Source organism: Schistocerca serialis, chromosome 3 (genome assembly GCF_023864345.2).
Source record: "Schistocerca serialis cubense isolate TAMUIC-IGC-003099 chromosome 3, iqSchSeri2.2, whole genome shotgun sequence".
Classification (NCBI taxonomy): domain Eukaryota; kingdom Metazoa; phylum Arthropoda; class Insecta; order Orthoptera; family Acrididae; genus Schistocerca; species Schistocerca serialis.
Genome location: NC_064640.1, coordinates 977,359,870 through 977,381,881, shown reverse-complemented (window position 1 = coordinate 977,381,881; position 22,012 = coordinate 977,359,870). Strand labels below are relative to the sequence as shown.

The 22,012-nt window shown below is 41.8% G+C and overlaps 1 protein-coding gene across 1 annotated transcript in view; it reads right to left on the bottom strand.

Annotated features, from left to right (window-relative positions):
- Positions 1-22,012, bottom strand: part of LOC126471415 (uncharacterized) — a 491,821-nt gene that overhangs the window by 331,383 nt on the left and 138,426 nt on the right. Inside the window, exons 3-5 of the mRNA XM_050099550.1 lie at positions 16,800-16,948; positions 15,215-15,321; positions 14,972-15,133 (exon numbers count right to left, since the gene is read on the bottom strand). Of these exons, the coding sequence (XP_049955507.1) occupies positions 14,972-15,133; positions 15,215-15,321; positions 16,800-16,948 (418 nt within the window). The remainder of the gene's footprint in view (positions 1-14,971; positions 15,134-15,214; positions 15,322-16,799; positions 16,949-22,012) is intronic.

Here is a 22,012-nt window from a genome sequence, read left to right as displayed (position 1 = left end):
ACTGCAGAAGAGGGGGGAGGATCTCCCCAATGTGGTATTTGTTTAAATAAAGACACATAAGTTCCTATCCTATTCCTACTACAGAGTGCAGTGTTAAACTGAGGGCAAGTCAGCTCCAAATTAGAGTGACAGTTGTTCAAATGGTAACATCAAAGGTATGGGGGAAATTATTTAAACTGTGATGTGAGAGAGGTGGAGGCAAACCGATAATTTCTGGATTTTCCTCCAGTTCCAACCTAGGATTCTGCACTGTTTTCAAATTTACGACAAGTGACCAGCAACTATGCAGGCTGCACCAGTATCCTCAGGTCCACCATCTTGGATCACCATTTTGAATTCTGATGTCATAGGTCTGCGGCAGTAGCTCAGGGTCATTCACCTTGAATTTGAAAGTCATAGGGCTGTGCCTGCATTCGACAGATTTGCGATTTGAATTTTCAACCAACAGAACAATGCCCCAACTTGTTTCTTTTAATTTCTCGCCATTTTACAATATAGGACAACTGCTTAACTTATACAGTCATCTCATAAGATGGGGGAACACCCTTACTATTTTGAATATCCGTACAGTTTTTCAATTTCCCATTATCTTATACATATGGCAATTGGCCTGTATCAGAAGGGTGGGGATGGGAGATACCTGGTAATAATGCATGACATCACTTATGATGTCATGGGAGAGTGGGAGAGGGAACTCTGGTAACAATGCATACTGTATCACAACTGTCCCAGCCATCTTACATTCAAGCAATTCCTGCAGGATGAGAATGTAGACATCTGTCTTGTTTCTGAGACCAGCTTAAAATCCTGCTCTGAGCAAACATCGCAAATAATACACAGCCAGAAGAAGCTGCAACACCGTCAAGGACAAGGTCATTTTATTGACAAATGAAGCGACATAGTTTATCAGTGTAGAAGTATTTGATAAGAAATTTAGATCAGGCATGTTTGTAGCAAACGATCATAAAGGTGCCAAATGCCGTCCTGTGATAGATAGTCCCAAGCATCTTGTGCCTTTTCTGCAGTTCGTCAGTGGTTGTCGCAGGCCCTGGAGAATGAGTAAGTTCCTGATTCATTATGTCCCATACATGTTCAACTGGCGAGAAATCTGGTGATTTTGCTGGCAAGGGCAGGTTTATACACTACAAAGAACAGATTGCATCACAGCAGCCATATGTGTCCATGCATTGTCAAGCTGAAAAAGCATACCACCTTCCTGTCATGAAATGGCAGTAGCACGGGAGAACAGCTTGTGCAAAGTAACAGACTCATGTTACTTTACCCTACAGAAACATCAAATGTGATCACGAGTTGTAACCAATTGCCCCCATCCTCCCCCCCCCCCCCCCCACCCATAAAGCCTGGGATGGAACCTGTGTATTTTGGGCAAATGCACTCTGGAATACGCGATTCATCAAGACTACGACATAATGGTGTACATCCATCACTCACATTGAGACCAAACCTGCTCTCATCACTGCAGACAACAGAGCGCCATTCCACTCACCAGTCAACTCTTTCATGACACAAGAGCAGCCATGACAGGCAGTGTCATGGTGTCAGTGGTATCCCAAAAAGATTCACACGATTTATTAGTCCTGCTACAAGTAGATGGTTCCCTGATGACACAGCAGGTGCAATATTGCCCAGATTTCGTCCCAGGATGACATTTGGTCAGCCACCACTGCTCACATAATGCACTGATCTTGAGGTATGTCCGTATTATGTGAACGTCTACAGGTATTGGAATGTTCCACAGACCGCTGTTGAAAGCAGCAACACACCACCAATACATTGTGCCCAACAAGTGCAGCAATCATCCTGATTCCCACTGGCCCATAATGTGACTCTGTTCAAAACAGCTGAAGCTGTTCAGCATGAGTACGTACTAGTCAATGGGGCATGGTTGTAGCTTAGAATGAATGTTGCAAACACTGTTCACCTCTAAACTCAGCATAGTTACAGTCTGCAGAGTCAAAACATAGGTTGCACAAAATGGCTCTGGGCGCAATGGGACTTAACTTCTAAGGTCATCAGTCCCCTAGAACTTAGAACTACTTAAACCTTACTAACCTAAGGACATCACACACATCCATGCCCGAGGCAGGATTCGAACCTGCGACCGTAGCGGCCGCGCGGTTCCAGACTGTAGCGCCTTTAACCGCTTGGCCACCACGGCCGGCATAGGTTGCACAGACCAACGTCCTGAGTGCCATCTGATCACCAGTGACTTTCAACTGTCTCACTACCACTACAACCCCAAATATTACCCCTGGTGCCATTGAACACAGTCCTTAAGGATACTGCATTTTTTCTGGCACTGTATATGTTACCACAGTGATCGACTGAAAGCAAGCTGGTGGAACTGCAATACATATCAGGAACTCGCTTCACCACTACAAAGCAACGTTGGTGCCACTAAAATACTTAGTCGTCAGAGAAGACCACAAAAGGCATCATCACTGCAGACCACCATGAGCACTATGGGACTTAACATCTGAGGTCATCAGTCCACTAGAACTTAGAACTAATTAAACCTAACAAACCTAAGGACATCACACACATCCATGTCCGAGGCAGGATTCGAACCTGCGACCGTAGCAGTCGCGCGGTTCCGGACTGAAGCGCCTAGAACCGCTCGGCAACTGCATGATCCCCAGGTTCTTTAGTACAAAGCATATGGTGTGCCATTCCAGGATGACTATGTGCAGCAGCCACATCCTACTAACAGCAGCAGAATTAAACCACACACAAGTCTATGGACTAATGGACCAACCAGCTACTCTTTCAATGGAAATACGCCAGATGTCCTCGATATCTGCTTCTTCAAGGGAATCCTAGGATTCATTACTGTGGAGGTCATACATGTGCTCTTATCTGATCACCTACCTGTGGCATGTTCAGCAGTGGTTCAACACACTCCAATCACTAGTCGCCTTAACAGCACCAAGATAAATTTGGACGAATATCAGCAGCAGTTTAGTCAGAAACAAAAGAACACCCAAGTCGACACCAACACCAGAGCAGACAAGGCAGTTAATTACATCACCACCATCACTGAAGCAGCAACATCCTCTACTCCCAGGTCACCCAGCCAAGGTGCAGGTCACCGAACAGAAGCAATCCCACAGGAAACACTATGACTTACAAAGGACAAAAACAGACTTAGTACGGAATGATGCCTTACAAAATAGAAAGCAGTAAAAGCCAGAGTGAATTTTTTGCAGCAAAAGTTAAAGGTGGCCCCGATACAGCACTGAAACCGAATCCCACAGTGACAGGTCGCATGCCATTTGCTCCACCAACAGCCTCACCAACCTGGATCAGGTCACTGTAGCCCAGCAACAGGCTGTTACCTGCATGTCCCGATGCTTAGATTGCTAGTGACTGACTCAGCTCTCACTACTACCCTGCCACCTCACTGATCCCAGGCCCTTTCTGTGGCTTCTCCTCATCTTACTAAAGCCACATACATGACACCTGCACTAGAGTGGCCACGCTGGCCACCATACCCGTTTGACATGTGTGAAATTAAGCTCACTGAAAGGTGCACACTTGTTCTGTTCATTGCTGAGACAAAGGTGTTTCTCCATTGCCGGTCTAGCCGGCGATTTTCTCACAGATAAACTGATATCTATAGCACATACCAGTTCGAAAATACACTTAGAAGGGCTGCTATTACAGCAAACACTAAGATGTTTTTCTCCTGCCAGTCTAAATCAGCAGTTTTCGCCCAGGCAAATCCATACTTGTAGCACATTCCAACTTGAGAATGCACTTAGAAGGGTCGCTATTAATAGCTAACACAAACTTGTTTTTCCCTCTACCAATACCCTGTATGGGCAAGTTCGAACCTGTTTGCAATTTGTAGTGCTCTTTATAGCTGACATATTTTCAGCAACATGAAAAATCACTTAGTAGATGCAAACACATTTCCCCTTGTTATTCACTGAACATGAATTTCTGGTCTGCAGCGCTATTTATAGAGTACCCACGAAAATTCACTCTTCAGGACTTTGAGGTTCAGGTTACTTCAAACACACACAGAGAATACATTTCGGCTACTAAGCAGGAGACCAATTTCAAGTCCCAGCCTTGGCACTTCGGCTTCTATCCTTACCAAAGATAAAGTTGAGACTCGTATGTCTCTGTGAAAATATAATTCAATCATTTTATTTTATTTCCATATGATGTTATGGAGTACATACTGACAGGGGCACCTCAGCAAGAGTACATATCCATATTCAGCTCTGATTTCATCCTAAATGTGTCAGCTTTTAAATGTAGCTTGATCATGAATTCCATCCAACTGCGATATCTGAAAACCCACGTTATTGTGCCACTTAAGTGGTACTACCCCCTACACAGTGATGTAGACTGTGTCATAACTCATTTGATTTTCCTGGCATATTTGCACGAATTACACAAACGCCTCCAGTAGTGTTACATGATTACATGATCAGTGCAGGTGACTTCTGATGAACAATAAAACTTTTTAACAGAACAGAATCCACTCACATGCGGGAACTGACTTTCAAGAATTTACTGCATAGACATTATGTCATACAATATGCACACAATCAGAGATTGAGCTGGCAGTCTTACGTTTATACCTTCTGCTCCATTACAGTATACTACACGTATTTTGTGTGTGTGTGTGTGTGTGTGTGTGTGTGTGTGTGTGTGTGTGTGTGTGTGTGTGTGTGTGTGTGTTTTGTATTATGAGATGATGATAGACGGGAGAGGGTGAAACCTGGTGCTGGCACATAGCTTACTCCTCACAAATAGCAACAAGGGGGCTGCCAAGCTTAATATCCCCATCCAATGGAGAGATGTGTCACATGCCTTCACATCATGAGACACTGTGAAGAGGTTTGGTATCTAAACTAGGATACTGACGCAAAGTCTGGTGATCAGGAAGTTTATTCCATCACCTGTCCTTCCCTTGCCAGCCAAATGCTGGCAATGAAAATGTTTTCCACTACGAGGATTTGAACCGACTTACCTCCATGTCGAGCACCATCGCATAAGGGCGCATTAGTGCCCTGGGCCATGGAGGTGGGTTATGTGAAACTTTATGAACCAATTTATTACAAGGTTCATGACAAACTTCAAGTCCCATGGAAGAAGGCTCAATATTTCGATGCTTCTTGCATGTCACTTTATGGAACTATGAAGAGTTTACAACACGTGATATAGGCGTAGAATTGCATTCTTATTTCAGTGTGTATATATACCCAGCTATATGAAAAATTAAATGAAGTGTGTATGACACCAGTGTTCTTATTTCCTGGATGAAACATCCACTTCACAAGTATTTTGTGGTGATTGACTGGGCTGAGGATATTCCAGAAAACACATAATGAGAAGACTGGATGACTGTTGCTGGACAACATCAAGTTGATAATTATCGGTCTGTCTGACTGCTGCAAAACAAAAGTTCTCATGTCCCTGCTAATGCATCTATATTGTATTCTAGGATTTACAAAAAGTGGTAAGAGTTAATGCGAACCTATTATTGCTTCTCAATAATAATGGGAAGGTAGTGGCCATTGCCAAAGCAATTGGCGCTAGGTGGAGTCCTGGACAGGTGGGTGTTGATGGGTATCAGGGGGCAGCAAGTCAGTCACTCACAGCCGAAGCATCAGCATGTGCAGGTAGCTACTTGCTGCAGGGCTGTGGTAGCCCGACCCATTCTCATGAGGCTGTAGCCTGTGGCACCCATGTGCAGGTGATGCATGGTGTGCAACTCAGTACAGCAGACTTGGAGTGGAGCTACACACATGCAGTGTGGCACAAGTTTCCCAACAGGTCTGGCTGCCATGAATTTTGTGTTCATGGAAAGGGGGGGGGGGGCTCACCCTATGTGGAATTTGTTTAAATAAAGACATAAATGTTCCTACCTTTTCCCACTGAGCACATAGTCTTAAATGTATGACAAGTCAGCTCCAAATGTAGTGTGACAATTCTTAAAACTTTAAGGTCAGAGGGGTGGAGGATACTGTTTAAAATGTGGTATCAGATGGGTGGAGGTAGACCTATGAATTCTGAATTTTCCGCCATTTTACCGAGCGAGGTGGCGCAGTGGTTAGCACACTGGACTCGCATTCGGGAGGACGACGGTTCAATCCCGTCTCCGGCCATCCTGATTTAGGTTTTCCGTGATTTCCCTAAATCGTTTCAGGCAAATGCCGGGATTGTTCCTTTGAAAGGGCACGGCCGATTTCCTTCCCAATCCTTCCCTAACCCGAGCTTGCGCTCCGTCTCTAATGGCATCGTTGTCGACGGGACGTTAAACACTAACCACCACCACCACCACTTTTCCGCCATTTTAAACTTGGGTTTCTGTACTGTTTTTTAGACTTAGGATAAGTACGCTGGCAACCATGCAGGCTGTGCCAGTATCTCCAGGTCCACCAACTTCGACTGCCATTTGAATTCTGACATCATATTTCTGTACTAGTAAGCCAGGGCCATCCATGTTGAATTCCAATATCATAGGGCTGCAGGAAACTGACAGTCTTACAGGGTTCACCAGTATCCCCAGGTCTGCCATCTTGAATCACCATCTTGAATTGTGACGTCATAGGGTAGCACCAGTATCTCCGGATCATCTATATTGAATTCTGACATGATAGGGGTGTGGCAAAGCTGACAGTGATGCAGACTGCACCAGTATCCCCATGTTCATCATGTTGGATCATTATCTTGTATCCTGACATCATAGAGCTTTGCTCATATTGCTCAGGTCTATCTTGAATTTTCAACTAACAGGACAATGTACCATCTTGGATTGTTTGAAATTCTCTCAATTTTCACCTAGGACAACTGCCCTCCTTTCATAGTCACATCATAGGCAATTTTATACATAGGGCAACTGGCCGATATCAAAGCGGCAAGGATGGGAGAGAAATCTGGTAACAATGCATGATATCATCATTGATGTGATAGGGGAGTGGAAGGGTGGAAATCTAGCAAAACTGCAGGCTGTGCCAGAATTGTCCCAGTCCCACCATTATGGTATATCCAATTGGCATTCCATGTTGTGAAAGTGATCTCTCCTATTTGTCTGTTTCGGGACATAACTGGTCTGCTTGGGTTCACTGTTGACCTCTCATATGGCCGCAATGATGAATGATGGTTGTTTCCAAGGATGTCAAGACCGGCAACATTGGCAGAGTGCACTTAGCATTTCAGCAACTTGATATTACTCTATCAGGATCCGTGGCACAGCTTAGTTTAGTTATCTTTCCTTGTTGATTGCCCCATTGTAGTCTTGTGTTCTGCTTGAGTAGCAGCAGGTGTGTGTCTGTCTCTGTCAGAGACTAATAAGCCTCCGTAACTAGGTGGTTTGTATACCTTGCAGTAGGAGCATACTTCTGGAGTGTCTCATGATTCCCCATTAGTTGTTTCTCCGCTTATACACTTCCACTGGCCCACAACGCCACCAGGTGGCATTCAGGCTCGTATTGGACAGTGATCATAATGTTTGGCTTATCAGTATATGTACCTGTCACACTAACGTCCGAGGGCTTATCTCTGGTCATTACCGCTGTAGTTCTCCTCACATAAACAGTGAAACAGTGTGTCTTAGGAAGCTCCACTTAAACATCCTGTAAAAGCACGAAAACCCGAGATCTACAGAAAATGACATACTGGAAGGCAATAATTGTAGCTGTGCTGCAAATGTCAAACATACTTATGAATACCAATTTGTAATAATAAGTCAATAAATAAAATCCACTGAAGATAGAGGTACTTCTCTGAAACATGTATGGGTAGAAAAAAAGTTCGGTCATAGCAGAACCACATTTCCTTATTACATACGCGCGACTGCTACGGTCGCAGGTTCGAATCCTGCCTCGGGCGTGGATGTGTGTGATGTCCTTAGGTTAGTTAGGTTTAAGTAGTTCTAAGTTCTAGGGGACTGATGGCCACAGATGTTAAGTCCCATAGTGCTCAGAGCCATTTGAACCTTATTACATATTAGGAACCATTCTCTGCCAAGGAAAGAGCTTCGACCACAATATGATTACGTAGTATACTATTGACGCTATGATTAGATTCCGTTTGTCATTCGGCGATCTGAGCCACTCTTTGATCCTCCTGCTCTGTTTGTGTACAGGCCTTGAAGTGTTGGCAGAAGAGCCAACACCGTGTTGCTAGAGGAGGCCGAAATGCACGCTTTTAAGCTCACGTAGATTGGCGTGAGGTCTGGAACAAGGTCAGAGAAATAAGACTAGCAAAACAGGAGGTAACTGGTAGAATACTCAACTTTAATCCAGAATTGGTGTACATCGCTCTTGACGGTACATGTTATAACATCAATATAAACTGGTAATGGCGCCTTGCTAGGTCGTAGCAAATGACGTAGCTGAAGGCTATGCTAAACTATCGTCTCGGCAAATGAGAGCGTATTGGTCAGTGAACCTTTCCTAGCAAAGTCGGCTGTACAACTGGGGCGAGTGCTAGTAAGTCTCTCTAGACCTGCCGTGTGGTGGCGCTCGGCCTGCAATCACTGACAGTGGAGACACGCGGGTCCGACGTATACTACCGGACCGCGGCCGATTTAAAGGCTACCACCTAGCAAGTGTGGTGTCTGGCGGTGACACCACAGGCCTTACGCTGCGTTTGTGTTATTTTCTGTCCACCAGTCTCGCAGTGTTTTAGAGAAAGGCTATGGCCGACGTATCTTCCTCTGACGTGTGACTTCGCCAGTTGTTAGGTTTTGTGGCACTTCTTACATCCTTCGCGTAATACCCATTGTTCCTCGGAAGGCTTTCAGGAAGTTACATCACGCTTCCGAGATGCTGTGGCTTTCATATTCGTATCACTTGGATTATGTGTATTCTAAACAAACATGCTATCCGGTGCGTTGTAGGCAGACCTGTTCCACGTGTGAGTTTCTGGGTTCTCATAAAGAAAAGTCATTTAGACTGTAATGACAGTTAGTTTAGTACAGATTACTTAGTAAATCCATGTATCTGTGTGTTTTTTTAAGTTTAATTTTAAAGTCTTCAGTGTTTTTATATAATATTCCAGAAAATGCGAAATAATCATATACTCTGGCTGTTGTCTGTCTTTCTAGCAACTTATGTAGAACTTATCTTTTTATTACTTCGTTCATATTGTCGGAAAATAGTTTAAATTGCAAGTTGTTGATTCAGCAACTTCGCACTAATAGTTTGTTTACATACAGTTGCGTAAGGGCCTAATTTTTGTAAACGTGTTTTCTTGTTTACCAGTAATTTAACTGACTTATTCGCATCAAGGTATTATATTTACCACGAAGGAAAAGTACCGGGCCTGTTGAAGAATTGTTAGGTCCAGACTTTGGTGCCATAGATGCTGTAGCTTTTTTTTATTTCATGTGGGTGACTGTAGTGGGGCGGGAATCGGAGATGTGATTGAGGCTCTTCAGTGGTTCTGTAGGATACTCGCATGTGGCTGAAATAGGAAGGTAGTCGAACTGGAGGGGAAAGCTGATGCCCTTCAGGCTGAATTAGACAAGGCTAGGAAAGATCTGGACAGGTTAAGGATGAAGAAAGGTAAAGAGAGGAGGGGCAACAGGCAACATAAGGAACAGGCTTAGAACTTCATCTGACAGTTCTGTGATGAATGTGAAAAATACATTTGACCTGTTGCTTCAGTTAGAAATTGATGAACCTTAAGCAGATACAGGTGTAGAGAGGGCACAATAAATTTTCAGCATAAAACTAAGAATGCAGGAAGACAGAAAGGAGAAATAAAGTTTTATTGTTAGGCGATCCTCATGCAAGAGATGTTGTCAAACTTTTGCAGGATGAACTAGGTTCACAATGCCAGGTTACCAATTTTTTTAAAACTAGCGCTGGTCTGGAGCAGGGGACAGGGACTGAGGATGACTTTGCAAAGACGTTACCAAGGAAGACACTGTGGTTATAGTGGTTGGACCAGGTAATAGTATTGACAGAGGTCCTGGGTATAGTATAGAGTGTGACCTGGCAAAGATTCTGTCATCAGTGAGACATACCAATGTTGAGTTCGTACCTGCTCTCAGACGCCATTACCCACCTCATTTGCGCTCTTCTCTCAGGAGAGCTAATTTGGAGTTGGAACAGCTCCTTATGTCGATGCAATATCATATATTGACATGATTTCCTCAGTAGATGGGATTATACTAGGCACAACCTTCAGATCAACAGGGAAGTGAAGGGTAAACTGCTGGGATAATAGCAGAAAATTTAAGGGAGGAGGCATTGTCATGAGTGGTAAGTTAATTGTGTGTACAGGGTTCAGAACAATATATTTCTTAAAGTTGGGTGGGCAGAAAGGAGCCAAGTTTTAAGAGAGATTAGGATTGAAACAAAAATTCAGTTTGAGAAAGGAACAAAACAGAATTCTATCGTACTGCATCAGCACAAACGGTTGTTGGTTAAAAATTTTCAGCAATCAGCAGACATTTTATTTCCACCAAGTTTTAATTCAGACAATGTGAAATACCAGATATCTTTATTGCATCAAAATATTCGAGGTCTAGGAAGTAAAAAGAATAAACTACTTGCCTGCAGTGATGAGTTAGAGTCATCAAACCCAGTTGACATAATCTACCTCTCTGTACATCATGTGACCACTAGTATAGATGTGTTGTTACAGGATGTAAGTTAGCACCTCACTTTCGTAGACCAGAAATGGAGGATAGAGTTGCCACAGCCACCAGGAATTGTCATAAATTTGAGAAGATAGACTGTCAAATTTTGCCTAGAGCAGCATATGGAAGCATGTGCGATGGAAGCAGAATTTCATAATAAATTCTTCATAACAGCAAGTGTACACAGTGCACCTGCAGGTAACTTTAAGCTGTTAATAAATCCCCTTGACTCTCTACTGGCCTATTTAACAACAAAATACGAAGAAATAATCGTTGCTAGTGACTTTAACATAACTTTTAAGAAACTCTTCCAGCTCGGATATATTAGAGTTAGTAACACTATCGTTCAACTTAATTGCTTCTGTAAACTGTCCAGCTATGGTAGCTAACTGCTCACAAACAGCCATTGATAATAGGGCCTATGTTCACAGAAAAGTCTAACAAATAATATTAGACTACAAAACCAATATTCCGTGGCCTTTGTTAAGTTTTAAAACTCGGTAAGATATAAAACCTATTAAATCTGAATTGATTATTTTAGGACACTCCCCAAAGACATGAACTGAAGTGATGTATACAGTGTGCATATGGCATGAATATATAATGCGGCTTCTTAACAATCTGACAGCAAGTAATGTATTGTGAAAGTTGCAGTTCAGATTCCCAGAGTGTTCTTATATTAACAAGAGTATCTACAAATACAGTGAAAATGTACTTAATTTATTAGACACTAAATCACAGGCTACTGGCATATTTTGTGATCAGTCAAAGGCATTTGACTGTTTTAATCACGATATCCTTCTAAGTAAATTAGAATATTATAGTGTAACAGAAAATGCTGCAAAATGGTTCAAATCCTATATCTCTGACGGGAAACAAAGGGTATCATTTGGAAAGAGACACGTATTAAGCTGTCAGGCATCATCCAACTGGGAACTTATTAGATGCACCCCTTACTTTTTCTTGTGTATAAAAATGACCTTTCATCAATAACAGTATCAGATACCAAATTTGTTTTGTTTGCAGATGACACAAACATTGCAATAAATAGCAAATAACGTGAAGTCTTAGAAAGATCAGTTAATTAAATTTTCATGGAGATTAAGAACTGGTTCCTAGTCAGTTCTTTGTCACTAATATCGAAGAAATTCTCTACATCTAGTTCAGAACTTATAAGTGGTATCCCACTAGTATGTGCCCAAACTATGATGACAAACACAGAGAACAGGTAGAAAGTATTAAATTCTTGGGATTATAGCTTGATAATAAATTCAGCTTGGAGGATAACACCACAGAACTGCTGCAGTACCTAAACAAATCTCTATTTGCAATGCAAATATTGTCAGACATAGGTGATATAAAAATTAAAAAGTTGCCATACTAAGGTTACTTTCATTCCACAGTGCTATGTGGGATTATTTTTTGGGGTAACTCATCAAGCCAAGCTGAAGTTTTCTGGTCCCAAAAATGTATAATAAGCATTATTTGTGGTGTGAATGCAAGAACTTCCTGCAGAGACCTGTTTAGGGAACTAGGGATATTAAGTACTGCTTCCTAATAATATTTATTCCTCAATGAAATTTGTCATTAAAAATATATCTCTTTTTCAAACGAACAGATCAGTTCATTAAATCAGTAAATGATAGAAATGAGAATAATCTTCACAAAGATTTGAAGTCACTTCATGTGTTCCAAGAAGGCATCTGTTACTCAGGAACACACATTTTCAATAACTTGACAACCGCCATAAAAAGTTTAAATACCGAAAAGTTCAGTTTAAAAAGTGCCTAAATAATTTACAGGTGGCCAACTCCTTCAACTCCATTGATGAATTTCTTAGTGAACCCAACTGATGGAGTGCATGTTACTAATAGTATCGAAGAATGTGAGTATTGGTAGGGTCTACAATCAGACTTCTGTACAAATTCAGCGCAGTAATGTGATCATTGTAAATAAGTGTTGTAAAATGACTTTTTCCTGTATGACCATCATTCCACATAGGATACGTGGAAGGTACCTTAGCAGAATTGTTTTTCATTGTAAATATTTATTTTGTATTCTTGTTTTTCTGACATTTTCTACAACCTAGATGATCTCCTCACTATGGAACGAAAAGTAGATCAACCTAATCTACGCAAGTTTGTGCAGGTATCGGTCCATGTGCATTATTCCCGATACACTCTGTGGCACAGATTCTCACCATTCCTCGTAAGCACGACATCCAAAATGGTTTTTTTCAATGTCAATAAACTTTATCAACAGCTGTACACTTTAAGATATTTTATGTTACTTTGAAATCAACCAATTCCGTCAATTCATTTTGCCATCTTCAGGCCCCATACGCTTTTTTTCAAATCAACGAACTTATCGTATAGCGCAATAAAACTGGATATCGTGAATTCCAATCGTTGTACAGATGCTTCATACGAAGCCGTGACAGTACGTCTTCGTCATACTACAGTTATGATTACTAAAGGTAGCAGATATCTGTATAAACGACCCGATGACTGCCCTATAGCTTAGGAGTGTTATAATTGTGCAACTTACAATATATTACAGGACAACTGCGGGGGAGACTTTCACCTGGCTCCAAACCAAATTTTAGTCTCCCTGTAACATACAAAAATAACTAGACGTCTAATAACATAAAGAAAGCAGCCAAACATCTAGATCCACATCTACAGTTACATACGTATTCTGCAAACAACTGTGAAATGCATGGCTTATGGTACTTCCCATTCTGCTACATATTAGGGTTTCTTCCCGTTCCATTGGTGTTACGAGTACTGGAAGACTTACTGTTAAATTGCCTCTTTCTGTGCTTTAATTCTGGAGCTATGCAAGTCGGCACTAGCCATCATACAGCTATGACATATCGTACTAGATGTGCTGGATATGGTGCCATAGGTCTCGTCTACTGTAAGATATGGCGACTTTTCAGATGAAATGCTAAGTTCTCATATGGTTTTCATAGGAACTGAATGAGTGGATTACCCGACTGAGCACATGTCCCACGCTTAGACCATCACATTACAAAAAGAGTGAATAAGGAAAAAAATGGTTGTAACATGCTTGGCTTAGACCATCCAGATATCAATGTATTAAGCCAATAACTCAAATAGAACACTTCTTCCATAATATTCATTATTATAGCGCCTTATTGAGCGTGGAGAGTTTCCAACACGCATGTCAACATTACCAGCGAAAATGGCTGAAGAAAAGAAGGCGAAACTACTATTGTGTACGTAAGTAAAACTGGTTATGAATTCGGTAGTTCGCGAGAATTCTCTCATTTATTGTTCCTCAATATTGGAGCTTTACCACGTAGGACTCCTAGAAGAGACAGAGAAGGTCCAGCGAAGAGCGGCGCTTTTCGTCACGGGATCGTTTAGTCGACGCGAGAGTGTTAAAGACATGCTCAACAAACTCCAGTGGCAAGCGCTACAAGAGAGGCGTTGTGCATCACACAGGATTTTTACTATTCATATTTTGAGAGACTACTTTCCCGGAAAAGGTGGGCGAAATATTACTTTCTTCGACATACATCTCGCGAAACGATCACGATGAGATAAATCGCGAAATTAGAGCTAATACAGAGGCTCAGGGGAATCAATCAGTGGTACGAGAAGCACCCTTCACCAGACACCTACAGGTGGCTTGCGGAGTACTGATGTAAATGTAGATGTAGATATATATATCCACAAAACAAATAATGTAACACACTGCTGTAGTAGCAAGGTGCCAGTCAGTTAAATACTTTAAGATTTTCTCAGAATTACAGCCTCAGAAAAAGTGATACACAGGGCAGAGGGTTTGAATCCCAGAAGGGTTGATAGTCAGGTGTCTGATCATTAAAAATGGTGGTGGAATTAGAATACGCTGGAAAATGACGGTAGGGGTAACAGAAACAGAGTGACTCTATGAGAAAACATGGAGGTGCTTGTCAGCAAATACCAACACAATCGACATAGTACCTGAGCTACAGCACCCGAATATCGATGTTCATAGTGAAACAACATAGTTAATTGTTCGAGGAGAAAGGCTCTGATCAGTTCGGGTTAACTGAAGAAGACAATAAACGACGTTTATGAAATTATGTACAAAGTGCGTCTGACATTCGTCATACACTAGAAACACTTATTTTCTTATGGTTATGATTTAATAATTATTCTTTGCATAAAGGTTTCGACAGAGATCATTTCCTCTGGATCATTCAGGCTCACATTCATAGGCAAAAATTTAAAGTCGACTGAAAATAAAGAAAAGAAACCAACAATTAAGTAACTACAGTACATTCTTCTCTTAGTATTACCGGTACCTCTTGTATACGAACCAACTTACCAAAACAGCTCTGTCCAACTTTTTACATCCCTGAGAATATGCTGTGTCTATATCAACACAATGGAGTCTAGCTTCGGTAGGTGTGTCGCGAAAGCAGTTGACACACAACATATTTTTCTGAGTGTTTGAAAACATTATGTACTGCTCTCCATGCACTGCACACTGAAAAAAAGAATGTGTCAATCAGACGTCTGTTAAAATACGATAAAACAGTCACTCAAATGCGTATATGGTTAGCCGTACCCTTCTATGTCCTTCCTTTGAGCATTTTGACATGTGGACAACATCATGTGTAGAAAACATTTTAGCACGATGTGTGTTTTCACGGCAGTGATTGCATAGAGCTTGTCCTGAAATAACAGTAAACGAGTAAACGCAGTTATCATAATCAATCAACAAAGAATAACCGACAGATAACACGAAATAGTAAAACAAATGAAAGGCACAATGATAATATTACCTCACGCGTAAATTCTTGAACCCAAACGTGTAAAATTTGTCCAACAAACAATCAATGCAAAAAAAAAGAAAGTAAGATGCAAATTTTGTAACAAATTCCACAAAGATTTTCCTCAATGTCTTTGAATTTTTGCCCCTCTGGTTAACTGTTAATTGCAGTCTTCACAAGATAACATCTCGACTCACTCCATAGTAACTGATACAGTCTCCCGTCATCGAACTCAAACTGAAAGATATCTAGCTGAATAAATACACGGATTTTGTGGGTGACCAACAGAAAATAAAACTCAGCTGTCTTGTATAATGCATTCAGTGTTATATGTGCTTCCACTGTCTAGGTGATGTTTGTTAGTCGAAACATACCTAGCGAGATGGCGCAGTGGTTAGCACACTAGACTCACATCGCGAGGACGACGGTTAAAACCTGCGTCCGGCCACCCTGATTTTTGGTTTTCCGTGATATTCCTAAAATCGGTTCAGGTAAATGCTGGGATAGTTCCTTTGACAAACGGCACGGCCGATTTCCTTCCCTTGCTTGTGCTCCGTCTCTGATGATCTCGTTGTCGACGGGGCGGTAAACACTAATCTCCTCCTCCTCTTTAATCGAAACTTGTTTGGTTTCTACTGTGATACACTGGTGTATGGAATAACATTCTTTTTTGTGGATTCACTTTGCTAACGAAAAGTATGTCCACTGAGGCTTTGAGGTGGTCTATAATGCTTTGAGCCAGTCCGAAGGGAGTGCTCAAATAGCTTACAGGGAGATGGCAGACGTCGCGACAAACTGAAACTTCGGCGTAATAATTTGGCACCACTCGAAAATAAGTAATGTGAAACGGTTTGCCTCACTATGCATCCCTTTTCAAAAAACGTTCAGGTCAATGTCATGAAACATTGGTTTCACACCTCATGGATTCTTTAAAATTCTCGAAAATAAGCATCTTTTACATTAAACATCACGCCCAAACTCTGCGGGTCGTATGATTAGGCCTCTCCTTTTTGTTTGTAAGGGCCAATAGCAGGCAAACTGACGCTTTAAGCTGGTCTTTGAAGCATGCTCGGACAGCTCAAGTCACAGCTGAAATTTGGACTATTAATACTGTATATGATTTAATGGCACCAATACATATGAGCAGCAACTGACTTCTTAAATGTGTTGAGACATAATGGTAACAGTTGCACTTAAAAAGAAACCCTGTAAGTTGAGAAGTTACATCACAGATGTTAGGGGAACATTCCCTCAAAAATGGTCTGCGTTGTAAATTTTATTACTCAAATAAGTAACTGATTTTTCTTGTGGCCCACATCAGCTACATTTTTCAAAGGATAAATTAATTACAATGGGAAAAAAAACTGTACAATATCTTACCACACGTGGAACAAAAGTACATGGAAGCCTTGTCTCTCTTGTCACAGTTGGCACAAGGTGGATTTTCTGCATTGGAGAGCTCTATGAGCTGAGTCATAAGGTAATCAGGTGGAGGAAGCGTTGTCCCTTCTTTTAAGACCGTTTGTTGCCTGAAACAAGAAAATTTATTTTGAGAATAATTTAACTTCACTTACATTTGAAATTTCTCACGAGCTCACTTAGAAAGTTCGATACATGAGAGAAACAAGTTCTAAGCCGCAATGAAAATACTTTTCCAGGGTATAATAATGTAAAATTTGGTTAGCTGAGACGATCATTCACTTCATTCGTACACAAGGAAAATATGCTGTACACCAAGAGGACAAAGAATTTTTTTTTCATTTTCACTGCCCTTAGTAATGATAACATGTGTAGGTGAAAGTAGTCCCTTACTCAGGGAATGACACCATCTTAACGAAGTAGGAATCCTGCCTTGCTGTTGTAGGCAAGGTCCTAGTGAAGGTGGTTTGCCATTGATTTCCTCTGACCTGTCCTGAAGTGACAAGTGTGTATCTGTGTCCTGTGATGAGTGCTTGTACGATGCAGTGTTGGGTTTGTGTTGTGCAAAAATGGAAGGGAAGACAGTGCCGGCACATGTCCACTCTTCTCGAATAGTACAAAGAGAGTGAGGGTCTATGTACTTCATGGACCAATGATTTATGACCCCTCCCCACCTGTGGCTTCTATATCTAGATCTACATGTATACTCCGCAAGCCACCCAACGGTGTGTGGTCGAGGGCACTTTACGTGCCACTGTCATTACCCCCCCCCCCCCCCTCCCACTCCTTTCCTGTTCCAGTCGCGTATGGTTCGCGGGAAGAATGACTGCCGGAAAGCCCTCCGTGCGCGCTCGAATCTCTCTAATTTTACATTCGTGATCTCCTAGGGAGGTATAAGTAGGGGAAGCAATATATTCGATACCTGATCCAGAAACCCTCTCGAAACCTGGACAGCAAGCTACACCGCGATGCAGAGCGCCTCTCTTGCAGAGTCTGCCACTTGAGTTTGCTAAACATCTCCGTAACGCTATCACGCTTACCAAATAACTCTGTGAAATTATCCTTGCAAGGTCACTTCCCCTTCCCCTTGCCTGTAGCTGTTGGTCAACTGCCTTACATATAAATGGCAGGCTGTTACGTTTTAATGGTCACTTCCCGTGCCGCTTCCCGTCTCCCTGTAGGTCTACTGCCTTACATATAAATGACAGGCTGTTATGCTGTTGGTTGGACTGCTGACCTTGAACGTCTAGATGCTTACCTCCCTCTCCCTCTCAACCTACCACCCTCCTCCCCCTCCCCCCCCCCTTGGCCACTAGGGCTGTTATCCAGTGTTCATTTATGATCTAATATATTACCCAGTTAGGACTACCCATTTCCATATTCCTATAACTTATTATCCTTATCACTGGTACTTATTACCCAGTTAGGATAATTTATGACTGTAGATAGCTGACACTATGAAATCACAATCAAGAGTGGCTGTTTGACATAAGCCTGTCACTATACCACCACAGTGGAAATAGCCCAGTGTAAAAATGGTGGGAAATTTAAAAATCCAATTGAGATAGCTTGCATATTGCATGGTCTATTTATTTAAAACACTTAGAAACGTTTCTGGGTCTCTCCACGTTATAAAAGCGCGCTGCAACTCTCACAAGGCATCGCAGGTGCAGTACTAGATATGGAATTACATGAATTTCAAGAAAATGCAAGATAGTTTCTTTGTTAAAACAATTACTGTGTTTTAGTGCATTATTTAAACATTATGATCTTGAGCATTATTGAATATGAATCAGGAACTTTTTATTCACATCAAAACATAACCCCTTTAAGTAGCCCACCAATCATTTGTACTTGTAGCAGACAAAGTTACCAGTACTAGAAGAGATGTAGGGATGCTTAATTAATGTTTTAAAACATTAAGCAAGTGTTCACACACTTCGAATACATCATTACAGTGTTCAGAGATGCTAGTAGTTGTCAGCTGTTGCATGCCTCTAACCCCCAGTTGCATGAGGGGCAGACACACTCGAGTCAGCACACTGCCTGATCTAGATGGCGTATGCAGCTCTTTTTCTCTATGCCTCATGCACCCCGAGTTTTTGATCGAATAAATATAGGGGTCTGCCTCAAAAACCCAGACAGAGACGTTGAATAATACGTATCACACATGTAGCCATTATAGTGTCTAGACATTATGTCCTCCATACATCTGGAGGTCATATGTTCTGGACATTCAAAGCTGGCATTATAACCTCCACATGGTTGGGGGTCATAAGGTCTAGACCAGGGGTTCCCAACAAAATTTTTTCGAGGACCCCCTCATCGAGCATGACTAGTACCTTGTCATATCACAGTATTAAGTACCTAAAAAAGCCAAATGAAGACTCTTTTTATAAGTTTTCTATTTTTGGTACTTAGAAAAAACATTGACATATTCATTATTGAAAAAATATTGAGCTTAAAACTTTTTCAATTTAGCCATCATAGTTATTGTTAAAGTTTTGATTATTGCTCAAAATCTTTGTCTACAAATCTGGGTGTTTAGTATAACAAACTCCTTAAAAAAATAAAAATTGAGTATGAACTGAAAATTACAGGTAAAAATTAAAACTGAGTGTATTGGTCTTTCAAGTGTGCTACATTTGAGATTGTATTGAGCAGACATGTGTGAAAAATAAGAAAACACTAATTTCATACAAGGTGTTAATTATTTGATAAAATACAGCTACAACAGAGTACTCCATCAGTATACAGTTAGTTTTAATTTTCAGTTCTTAATGAGATGAGTTCAATCTGACCTTTGAGACCATTATTTCTTAAATATTGGGTTCCAAACTTGATACTTTCATTCTGAAATCCGACCGCATGTCGAGCCGATTCCTGTATTTGTTTTTCATGAAACACATGGAAGAAGATGCTTGCTCACGCCGATATGTGGTTGCAAATGGAAGGATTTTTTCATTGGCTAATCTCCAAGTTTCTTGTAGTCCTTGCGTGCTGATGCTCAGAAATCCGTAATTTTTTCACCGATGAAAATGTTTATCATCGTACCACAGCTGGACAGATTCTCAAGTTAATCTTAATCTCCTTCAGTGAGGCCTTGGATTCTGTCTATTTCTTCACAGCTGAAGGGATTTCGAATCCATCTGTCGTCAGGGTCAGGTTCAGGGAAATACTCTCTAAAAGTGGTGGCTAGGCTGCGTAGATGCTCGGCTACATTGATCTTGATCTGGTCAGGCAAACTCTCCTCTGATGGCTCCAAGAATTGTTTTAAAGTAGAAAAGTTAGTTAGTGACTCGTTTTCTATCCTTGACGCCCAGATCTGACACTTTTTGACCATAGCCCTAATCTTATCCTCAACTTTGAACATGTCTACATTTTTTCCGTGTAAACTCAAGTTTAACATATTCAAGTGTTAAAACACATCGGCTAAGTACGCAACTGAGCAAGCCAAGAGAAGTTAGTGAGAAAATCCGCGTATTTTGTGTCAAGAAGGAAGACACGAACCTCGCCTCTGAGTTCAAAAAATCTTGACAAGATCCTACCTCGAGAAATCCATCTTAGCCGGCCGTAGTGGCGGAGCGGTTCTAGGCGCTACAGTCTGGAACCGCGCGACCGCTACGGTCGCAGGTTCGAATCCTGCCTCGGGCATGGATGTGTGTGATGTCTTTAGGTTAGTTAGGTTTAAGTAGTTCTAAGTTCTAGGGGACTGATGACCAAAGAAGTTAAGTCCCATAGTGCTCGGAGCCATTGGAACCATTTTTGAAATCGATCTTACTTCCGTATGAATAAGAAGTTGCTCATGCTCACTGCTGACCTTTTTACACTCTAGGAAGACGCTATTCGCAGAAGTTAGCATCCGCTAAAGCTCTGCTCATGCAGGAAGCGGCCAAAACAAAAAATCTGTTATCATACGAAATATATTCAATATATTTTTTATTCTAATAGCATCTTGCGGACCCCTCTGGCACAGCTCGCGGACCCCTGGGGGGTCCGCGGACCACCTGTTGGGAACCATTGGTCTAGATATTTAAGGCCCACAGGCAGAGGTACCCACATCCTCCCCACTCCCTTCCCCCTAGATCTCTTCTGTTATTGGCTGAAGAAGCTCTAGCTGTTATCCTGTTGGTCAGATGAATAAGATTTGGCCCCACCCACAAGACAGATGAGCAAATGTCCTCCCTTCCTTCCGCTCTCTACCCCTCAGTGACTATACATAGGACATAGATGCACCAGTTGAATTTACTTCAGTATTAATCTGTCTATCTGCTACGATACATACATGTGATCATTGCTCTGGGGGAGGGGGTAATAAGGGCACAGACGTCTCCATCTGGGTGAGGACATTGCTAGTAAGTATCTAAACATTCTGTGTACTTCTGTGTTTGTTTGTTTATTTATAGAGTTGATCTAATGAATTTTTGATGTTACAGTTGACAGAATACTGTCTCCACTAATGGGTGACAATACACCTATCTTCCTGTTAGAAATTAAGAGTGCTTTGGAATTAGTTGCAAGAATGTAGGTTTCAATGATTGAATGCACACATGGGTACACACTAGTCGAGTGGGAATCATTTGTCTGTGCTTTTGTTTTAGCTCCACGCTTAAGTGGGCAGTGAGTTGGAGCACCATCATGTAGTAGCGACATTACTCTTCTACCACCAAAGGCACGTCTTCCGACAGGGGATCATAGGTCACCTGTAGGAAACGCAGGTATGCCTCCCATGTGAGGTGCTGTGTAAGGATGGCAAGTCAAATGAGGCGTCGCAGATAATCCCCACCGACACACTGAGGCTGAATCGGTGGTGGTAGTTGGCTTCCATTGTACCATCGGCATTCTCCGTAACCCACAGGTGGGTGCTATGAAGGTCGACAATAGCGCCCCTCGTAATGGGGTCTCATCCGCGAGTAGGATGGAAGACAGAAATCCAGCACTTCTGTGCAACGGAACCAGCGACAAAACTGTCGCTGTGGAGGCGATTCCGTAGGTAATGAGGCCTGACAACATTGTAAGTGATATAGATAGTGGTATAGTCGAGGAGCATATTTCTCACAGTCGTTTGACTTACACTGTCCTGGCGGGTCACCTGCATCGTGGAGATGAAGGGGTCACGGTCAATGATCCTTTATCTCCATCTTCAAGTGGGTGTACTATAACGCTATTTTTCG